Below are 10,548 nucleotides of genomic sequence, written 5' to 3'. Positions count from 1 at the left end.
TTTTGAAACCGGCATTGCGGAGAGGGTAACGGGAAGACCCGGAGCGGCGCCTCTCTGGGGAGGGTGGTGCCGTGCTCTGGGTCTGCCCCGGGCGCTGAGGGGGGTGTGCAGTAGCCGCCGGGCGCTCCTCCGCCGGTGCGGAGGCGAAGCTACGCTCGGCACAGACCTGGAGGAAGCTGGGCGTGAGGAGGGGTGCGGCGCTCGCCTCTCTCGCCAGCGACGAGGCCTTCCGCCGCCACGGATCATCGGGAGACGAGGCGAGCGGACCCGGCCCGCCTTCATTCCCCGGCGAGTCGAGCAGCCGCAGCGCATGCCTGCGTATGTATATATGTTATATACATGCACACACATATGCACCATTCACGGCCCCCTCACATCCACACAGTATGGTAGGTTTCCTACTGAAACAGCCTTTTTCCTTCTGCCTTTTCCTGATGTTTCTCTGTCGTGGCAGTTTTTCTGTCACCTGATGACACCTCCCCATCCAGGGCGGGGAACCTGGAAAAGAAGACCCGTGGGTTGAAATAGAAACAGATTTAACAAAATAAGAAAAAAACCCAGTATTACTATAAAGTACAGAGTTATACTCAACTGATATAGTGGGGGTTCAGGCCTTGGGAGTAGGATGGCAGGTAAGTCCATCTTGGGATGACATCCATTGAAGGAGAGAGTCATCCCCAGCAAACTCCCCAATTTATAGTGAATGTGACATTTATGGCACGGTATACTTTCTATTGGCCAACTTGGTCATCTGCCCTTGATTTTACTCCCCACGGCTTGTAAAAAAAAAATAAAATAAAAAAAAAGCTGGCAGGACAGGTGCAACACTGAAACTGAAAAGAGTCCTCAATCACTATGGCAAAAGCCTGCATTCCAGCGGTGCCTCAAAACTAAAACCAAGTGTCTTATCAGCTTGTTCCCACTGGTTCTAAGATTCTACCCCAGTAAACCAGGGCATTCTCACATAAGCACATTTCTCATATCAGTTCACAGGCTGTACTAGAGTCTCAAGACAGAAGCTACTGAGTGCTCCCGGAAAATGGCAGGTAAAAACTAATACCAATAAAAATGCAGTTCCCTTCAGGCGTGGGCACATTGGTGTAGGGCACATCTGTAATGTTTAGTTGAGATACTAAGGTATTACTTTTTCAAATTACTGAAATTACTTCAGTAAGCATTGCCTTTGAAAACTTCAGTCCCTCCAAGGACTGTCTGAGTGCCCTCAACTCCACTAAAATGGAAACAAACCAGGAACTTGCAGAATTAATCTTATCACATTTGTGAGCTTTTGTCATCTCCAGCTGCTGAACTACCTGTTTGCTGGGAGTGAGCAGGAACAGCAAAGAGAGAACTGCTCTTGATACTCCAGAATAAGTCATGAAGCAGGGGTTTAAATACTTTATATATGTGTTACACTTATGATAGCATCTGACCACAAATCTTAATAGTCTTTTGGCAAAGCTATTGTTTCCTGGACACTATGCACAGTGTAGAAATAATCACCTCTTATAATTACATTAAAAATAAGGTATTGTTTCTGCAAACCTCCAGCTCTGGTTCTATTATCTCTCACACCCTAAACTCACCTGTCACCCTGGTGGTGCTCTGAGCCGTGCAGCTTCTGTGTCCCCTGGAAAAACTGAACTCAGGACATGACTGAGGTTTTGTGTTGTTGGTTAGGAACCAAGAGCAGCATATTTTGCAGATCCAGTATTTTTCAATAACCCTTGGAAATTTCCTTCTCTGCGGTGTTTATGCTTAAACTACTACTCCATAAAAGTATTTCCCCTTTCCCTTGTGTTCAGTCATGAAAGATTTTTCTTTAAAGAATTATTAAAGTTGAATGGCCCATGTACAATAATATTTTGAACATGTAAGCTCTGATATACCTTATTACATCAGTTTAAGAAGCTCCATCCCAACAAATCCATCTTGCTGCTCAGTTTACCACTTTGCTGCTCAGTTTTCACTTTGTCAACAGTTTGAGATACACTAGACAGCTCACACTCACATGTAAGAAAAAATTGGGTTGCTTTCTACTGAAGTTGCTGTGATAATGCTGAAGTGGGATAATGGGATCTTAAGCATTTACCCTGATGTCATTTGTGTAGCGCTGACCTGGAAGATGAGGGGACCCCACACTGCAGTAGTAAAATGCTCTGCGCTCTCAGAACTTGTTTCCACAACAGTCTGAGGGAATCTAAGCTGGCACGGCTTTGATCCCAGCCTGCCCTTCACACTTGCACTGTAGCTTGTTGGATCCAACTTAGGTAACTAAACCAGCAGAGAGGGGTTTTTTTTTTTGTGGTTGGGTGAGTTTTTTGGGGGGTAGTGGAATCAGATGAACACAAATGCCAACTCAAGAGGAGAGACTGGGTTGTGCCAATGTAGGGCAGTGTGACCTGCTATGGAAACTCATCCACTGTCCACCAAGTTCCACCTGGGAAAGCCCAATGTAGCACAGAATTTCTGGGTGGGGGGCATTTACTGGTTGGTTCTCATGAGTCACTCATTGCTGCTGAGCAGAAGTCAAATGCTGCCACTGTCATTCTGTTTTCACTGTTTTTGTGCTGCTTGGAAAACACACTACAGAAAAATGAAGGACCAGGCCCTCCATCCTATACTCAAAGGTATCTTCTGGTTTTCTTTCTGCTTCCAGGGAGAAAAGTCCTGATAGTCTATGCACATCAAGAGCCCAAGTCCTTGAACGGATCGTTGAAGACGGTTGCTGTGGAAGAACTGAGGAAGCAGGGCTGCAGTGTCACAGTGTCTGATTTATATGCAATGCAGTTTGAGCCAAGAGCAACAAGAAATGACATTGTTGGTGAGACTAGCCAAAATACACTTTTTTCAACAACAACATCAAGACAAACCTTGACCTTGTCTATCCTGCTGCATTAACAATCCAGAACCATGCCATTACATGCACTCCAAAAAATAACTGCTATTATTTTGTCCAAATATCCCTCAACTACAAGACCCAGCTTTTTCTTTTCTATCAGCGTTGACCAAGAAATGTCAGTGTAGGAACCCAACAAGTATCATCTCTGTTTAAATAAATCTGATCACTAGAATTGGCCCCTCAATCAGAAAAATGAAATATCTGTATAGTACAGATTTGTAAAACTGTGTTTTGCTTTTAGATTAAAGTGAATGAGGGAAAATATTATTTTTACAGTACTTGCAGTCAACTGCAGAGATGTTCTAAGAACCACATTCTCTTAATGAACAAGACTACAAATGCTTTCTGTGGGTTAGATCCAGGCACTTAAGTGCTTTGAGTGCTTGGCACCTCCTGACTACCTTAGTAGTATGTGATTACTAAAAATGACTAGATGATGCAGTTAAGTCTTGAGAAAAACAGTGATGCTCTTGTTAGATTTACGTGATATTTTCACTGTGCTCTTACTAGCATTTAGCCCCAGTATTTGTCCAGGTTAGGAAACACAAAGCCGTAACAGCAACAGCTGAAATTCTTTCCTTAAAACAAAAATCAAAAATAAATAGCAGAGGTCTAGTGTAAGCACTGGCAAAAATTAAAAGAAGCTTATCGATGACCAGACATAAGCATTTCTGAAAGTCCACTCCTGAATATGAACCTTGGCTCATAAGGACATTACTGAGAGGAAAAAATGCATTAGCACATGTCCACAACAAAACTCTGAAGTCCATTTCTCATGGGTAAGAAATGCCTTCAGATACTGTTCTATGACTTGATAGAGTTCAGTTCATGAGGCTGCCGCCTCTCTCTTCTGCTGGACATTCATGATCTGCTCATTGAATCAGCAGAATGAATGTATATGTCTGATTCAGACACACTTGTATCAACTCACCCAACTGTAGTGGATTCAGCAGAGCCAGCCAATACTGATTCCCCCACCCCTGCTGAGTTTCCCACTTACAGAGGCTGAAAAGCAGCTACATAGTGCTTGTGATTGCATGGTGGTTTCAGTAAACCCTAAGTAAGCAGAGGCAGACCCATTAGAAAAAACTCTCTTAAATCCTCTTGAATTATCCACCTCCATCACCAGACTCTAGAGCCAAGCTGAGTTTCTCTTACTGTGCTTCATATGTTTTATACTGACAGGCAAAAGTTTTAGTGTTCTGAGACATGACAGTCCTCTCCAGCTTAAAATCAAATCATTGTCAGCTATGATGATGCTGAATATCTGCACACACAAGAAAGAAAAAAAAAAGAGGAAGTGGAAAGCAGTAACACAATTCAGAACTGGAAATTGCAACATGTATTTAATTCCCGTCTGGCTAAGATGCCAGCAACAAGGCAGGCAATGACTGTTCACTTCTACCCACAGGTTGCTTGCACAACTCAGAAGAGTTCAATTATGGTGTGGAGACATGGGAAGCTTACAAGAGAGGAGATTTGTCCAGTGATGTGATTGAAGAGCAAAAGAAAGTGCAGGAAGCAGACTTACTGATTTTTCAGGTCATTATTTTAAATTGTATTAAAAGACTTTAGTTGTAATATACAGGGTTGAACAAAAGAAAAGTGATAGTAAGCGAGAAGATTATATATTTCATTAGGAAAATTGAATCTAGCAAAGTAAAAAGAGGTAGAGCTCTGCCATCAACACAAAACAGCCTGTATGCAGCATAACAATTTCAAAGTGTCAGGTTTTTCTGATATGACTTGGACTTTAGAAAATATAAAAAATACCAGATCCTGTGTGAGCATTTTTGGGGAGTAGGAAGGCATCTGAAATTAGAACCTTAAAATGCCTAAGTAAAATTCACAGCTGTGCCCCACTTAAAAATTAACATTCAAAAGTAGTTTGACTGCATAGGTTTTGTGAAGACTGATCCTCACACTACCTGCACTCCAAAATGACTGCAGTGAGCAACTCAGACCAGAAAGTATTGAATGCAAGATAATACAACTATAATTCTCAATATGAGAACCGTGCCATGCTTTCAGGAAACCTGATACTATCCCTTTGTCTTAAAGCTCATGCAAAGTAAACACAGATCCACACACAGAGATGTGTGTGTAAGGGATTAAGATGGCCCCGCTGCGTTGTAAGTGTGGGATATGGTAACAGACACCAGACCAACAGCTTTTGGAATAAGTTCTTTGTCTCTAAGCAATGGTACAGTAACAAATACAGATCAGTAGTACAGTTATCCAGGTCAAAATGACAGCAAATCCAGTAATTCACCAACACTGGCCCAAACTTAATATCTGGATGCACAAAGACATGCGTGATCACAGAAGTCAGGCAGGCCAGCAGGAAGCAGGGCAAGGCTTAGTTTCTGGGTGAGCAGCTGGGACCAGTCAGCAGGCTTGGGGAATTTGGACTTCCCAAGGCAGACTGTCCTTGTTTATTGCTGAGTCGCAGAAGCACTATCTGGACTTGCTAACTGATGTTACAACCCATCTCCACTCCCCACTGTGCCAGGTCTGTCTTTGGTGTCCATGAGGCCCAGAAATACTATAAGGCAAGAGTAGCTCCACATTTCTTTGTGTAACTGTGTGACTGTTGGCCTTAGGCAGAGCCTATATATTCCATTGTCCAATTCTAGATGAAATTTAGGATGTGACCATATCCCAGTTAATTATTTCACTGTAAGTCTTCATTATTTTACACTATTTTTTCTGAGATAAGTATAGTAAAACATCCTCTGAAGGAAGTGGTTGCTTCCTACTTTCTGTCTGCAGAATGCTATGAAGACTTGAGTATGTTCTATGCATGAGGGGAAAAAAAAGAAAAGAAAAAAGCTTCCAAAAGACACCAGAAAATGATTAAAAATTCACTACACATGAAATTCACCACTTCTAGATATAGTAGAGATTGCCTAGTTTCCACATTGTTTCCATCTTGGGTTAAGCCACACATGGATAAGCTTCTACAGAATTTCTTCTTCTGTACTGCAATGTGTACAAAGGTTTAGGGATAGCAATGCATCTTGGAATAAGATCAGACCTGATCACCAGATGTCGGTCCTGGTAAATAAGGTGCTCTGTGTGCATTTTGGCCACATTCTCCATTAGATCATATATTCCTTTTGCATTTCAGCAGTAAGAGATGCAATTCTGTACAGTCTTAAGTCTGAATTAAATGACACCCTCTTGCTTTGTATTGCAACTTTTAATTTGTGTGGAAGCCCTTTCATTCACCATGGTGTTAGCGTGCTATAGATGCTCAGGTATGTACCCAAGACTACTACAAAGAGAAAGCACTTCAGTTATTTTTGCCAACCATAGTTACTGCCTCTCCTGACAGAGTGCTGGAACAAGGCACAAACAAGATTTGAACAGATTAGAACAGGATTTGGCCTGTAGACCAGGCCTAAGGACTCTCTGTATTAACAAGTTAATTTACTTTTTGCCTAGTTTCCCTTGTATTGGTTCAGCATGCCAGCAATCATGAAGGGCTGGATGGACAGAGTCTTGGTCCAAGGATTTGCTCATGAATATCCAAACTGCTATGATTCCGGTTTGCTCAAGGTATGTTTTGTCATTGTGTTATTATGATCAAGATTTGTGCATTGGTATTGGTCTTTCTTTTCAATTATGTTTGTTTAAAACTTTGACTTTTTTGCTCTCTTGAAGTAACGCTTCGGTAACATGTTGAGTAACCTCCTGGCTTATTAAAACTGTCTGAAAGGTAGTACAATAAGGAGCGTGCAGTGGTTCCTAAAGATTTAAGCAATCTCCTAGAGATTTTTAGTTGGCCTACGAAACGAGCTTTATAATTTGGTAGGTGTATCAGAATACACTAAGATGGCATATGGTTTGCAAACAGTATAAACTGATCCATTTCCTGAAACTGCTGTCCATCATTCTTCCCACTCCTGTAGGATTGCACAAATCTGTAATGAGTGGCATACTAGAATAGGTGACAAGATCCCTGTCTTGGGATTAGATTTCAAAGGTTGGAATTAACCTAGAGAATTTAATCAGAAACCCAAAGTGCTCAGTGCATGGGCCTCTGTCCCACCCATCTCCTTTCAGTCTTTTATTCTCTGCAGTTTGTAAGTTAGGCAAGATCAGTATCTCTAGATGACAATTCATACATTTTTAATTCCCCATGACACTGGGAATACCCCTGGAGAATTCTGGCCCACTGTCTGATGCATCTTAGTTGGTAACAACTGCACCATCCAGAAACAATCAGTACTAGTTTCACACTTACATTGACTGCATATTAATCTATATAATGTCTGATCTTTGTAACAATTCCAAACATTTCAGTCTGTTTAAATTTCAGAAATATCTGCCTCAGTGAATAGAACAGGAGTAATCCCCAACAATCATAGCTGCATGCTGAGTGCAGGCTCAAGGCACTTTAGATATTGCAGTGTGTCATACCAGGAAAAATGTTATTTCAATTACGGAAGGTAAAACTGAGAGGATAGATGCTGAGCACAAGCCTATGGCAAATACCATAGTTACAGAAGCAGAAGTGTTGCTTATTCGTTGGCAAGTGACAAGCAAGCCCAAGTTTGAAGTGGGACTGTAGCATTCAATTATTGTACTCAGGAAGGACAGGAATAAAGAGATTCTCAGTAACAGAGTGTTTTCCAGCCTCAGTTTTCCAAGCATTGCACAGGGGACAACAAGGGTCAGCCCTGCTTCATACAAGGGTGTCAGACATGTAATTCCTTTTCTTTGTAACCTGTCTCTGCCCAAAGCCCTGACGTCGACTGTCCAGTTGCATGTTGTCAATCTTTGCCTTAGAGCTGCCTCTGCACATAAGGTCTGGGAAAGAGGAGGACACCACCTCCTCTAGAAATTTCTACTGTCCAGGTTCCCCTGAATTTCTCTTGAACTATTCAGCCACTCTTCTTTACACATGCCTAGCTCAAGTGCTGCTTTCTTAATTCTAGAACAAATTATCCCTGTTTTCTTTCACCACTGGATCAAGCAGAGAGATGTATGCAAAAGGAGGTATCAATGATGATATTCGCTATCTCCTGTGGCCGATGCAGGTATAATACTGGGATATTTTATTGTTATTTGTTTGCCTTAATTTTTATTATTTAAATTAACAGTTGTATTATTGTTTATTTTATATGCAATATACTATAATAAGAAATAATTGTCAGTTCCAAGCATCTGCATGTTATAAATTGGGCCCTAAAACCACAAGAATACTATAAAAGTCCACAGAGTTTTAAAATAGCTTTGTGCCCCTTCCTGCAGACTGGAATGTGAAGAAAGCTTATGCTGTCAGCCTTTTAAGTTTAGGATTTCCTTTAGCCCTAGCATGCAGGATTTCTTTTCCCCATACCTACCTGATTCATGTAGGATGTGGGGCAGGAGCGGAGTCACACATTATCCTGGCGTTAATGATCAGCATATGGAAGTTAGCATGTATTTTCTTATTGCTACCCTTTTATCAGACATAGCAAGCGTGCTTTGAGAAATTTAGGTGGCAAGGCAAATTGTGCCAGCTACTTCTTGATATAATACAATGGATATGCTTAAATTCTTTGGTCTCCTACCCATTGTGATTACTCGCTGTCTGCTCTTGTAAGGCATCTAGCTGCAGAGTTTGCAAGTCAGCATAACAAAGAATGTGAAATGCAACTGTGAATTCAGAAATACATAGAGGGAAAATGGCAAGTTGAGCTGATTTGAAAGGCACTAGCTTTCATTCAGGATCATTTGGCAAAGGCAGAGGCAAAAGGTAGAAAAAAATACTTAGAAGTAGATGAGAAATACACTGCAGTTCAGGAACAATATGTGGAGATTCAAACAGTACAATGAACTTTAGGCTGTCTCTGATCCTTGCAAATTTAATAGCGTATGGCAGCTGAAGAGAGCAGTTCTATGGGTTTAATAGCACTTAAAAATAAATTCCACAGAGCAGAATAAATTAAGTTGACCTTATTTTTCAGTGTCTTGTATGCCATTCTGCTTAATGCCTAGCCTTCAGTACTGACTGCCGGGATAGGTAATGAACTGTTGCAATTTATTTCCCTTCTTCTGATAAATGCGCGGGTTTAGAAAACCTGCCTTAAATTGGGTCAGAGAAAGTTTCAGATTCGAATCTTCCACATTCTTGAATTGAAAGTGAAAAACTAACTATTTCCTGAGGCATTTCTTTCTTTGCTTTGAGTCCAGCATGGAATCATGCACTTCTGTGGTGTCAAAGTCCTTGCGCCTCACATCTGCTTCGCTCCGGAGTATGTCTCTGAGGAGGAAAGGAAGGAGATGCTGATTGCCTGGGCCCGGCGTCTGAAGACTCTTTGGCAGGAAGAACCCATAGACTGCTCTCCTGAGTGGTATTTCAAGTAATGTTCAGGCACAAGACTACAGAGAGAATTTTTTTTCCCCCATGCTTTTTGGTGCTTTATCTCAATATCTGAATGCTATTTTCCTCATTTTAATGTATTATAGGTATCTCAAGTAATACAGCTAGCTGCTTAACTGACAATATAGCATTTATCTTCATAGATTCCTGAGGGATTCTCTTCAAAGATGCGTACAAAACTCTTTATGAAGAATTATCCTTGCTCATGTAAACAGTGACATCCTGCCTACAAGTGGTTGATAACACAAGTGGTACTTAATTGCAGATTATACCACTGCTGCTTATGAAACAGTGAAGTACATAGCTACGTTTATTTTAACACTTTTTGTACATGCTGCCACTTTTTTTTTTTAATTTGCCGCCCGTATTCAACCTTGTTATGACTAATCCAGTTCTCTTAGGTGAAAGATCTACGCTTGTGCCTTTGAGCTATGAAGCCAGATTGTGAATAATGCAAAAGAGTGCACAGTTGCACAGTGACTTATACAGCTGGAAAGCCTTGTGGACAGCCTTAGGATTTTCCACATATTTACAAATATATTAAAGCAATATTAAAGCTATGACAGGTACCAGAAAAAGAAGAAAATAAAAGCAGTATGGGCATGTGTTGCCTTTCTTTATGGAACGTAGCTCCTGTTTGTAAAGTATGTAGTTTCCTAAAATAAAAGGGAGTTCTCTATTTTTATTACTCTAAGTAGAAACAAAAAGGAGTCCTATTGTTCCCTGCCTCTTCACACCATTCAGTATTGCTGTTTGGGTGTGGAAGGCGGAGTGCATCCCCTCTGGTATCAGTGTAGTTGGGCTTCCTCTGAGATCTCCAGCATCAGCAGTGGGCTACCTGAAAACCTGCAGAAGCACTGTCTGTCTATGAGGCAGGATCTAGTGGGACAAAATTACCATCTGGCTCTTAATATCCGTGATTTTTACCTTGAACTTTAGTGGGATTACTTCTGTGCTTGAGAGCTGTTAACCCTTTTTGTGTATATGGCAAAGGGTGAGTTTCTTACTTAGCTACACAGTTTCTTGCTTCAATCAACTTACCTGACAGCTGGCTTTGATATTAAAAGAATGTGGCCTGTATAAGAAATGGTCTTCTGAGTCACGGTCAAATGACACTGAGGCCTCTGCATACTAAGCGTGCACCTGCTGTATGTTTTTTCTAGCAGCCTTGTCATGCCCCGCCCTTATGTTTCTTTAAGGGCTACTTGGATAATAAACGTGCTGAGCCCAAATTCGAGAGCGGCAACGTAAGCTGATACACTGGACTGGGAAT

General features: G+C 41.3%; 1 protein-coding gene across 1 annotated transcript; it reads left to right on the top strand.

The window, feature by feature from the left end:
- Positions 1 to 2,659: 2,659 nt before the first annotated feature.
- On the top strand, positions 2,660 to 9,635 carry LOC104537376 (ribosyldihydronicotinamide dehydrogenase [quinone]-like). Its single transcript, XM_010180228.1, is given in 6 exon segments — positions 2,660 to 2,702; positions 2,705 to 2,824; positions 4,314 to 4,444; positions 6,350 to 6,463; positions 7,846 to 7,947; positions 9,086 to 9,635. Coding segments are annotated over 6 exon segments (663 nt in total). The 5' UTR covers positions 2,660 to 2,680; the 3' UTR covers positions 9,260 to 9,635.
- The last annotated feature ends 913 nt before the right edge of the window (positions 9,636 to 10,548 follow it).

Source organism: Mesitornis unicolor, unplaced genomic scaffold (genome assembly GCF_000695765.1).
Source record: "Mesitornis unicolor isolate BGI_N332 unplaced genomic scaffold, ASM69576v1 scaffold43112, whole genome shotgun sequence".
NCBI classification, from domain to species: domain Eukaryota; kingdom Metazoa; phylum Chordata; class Aves; order Mesitornithiformes; family Mesitornithidae; genus Mesitornis; species Mesitornis unicolor.
The sequence above is the reverse complement of the archived record's forward strand: the minus strand, read 5'-3'. Positions and strand labels throughout refer to the sequence as shown.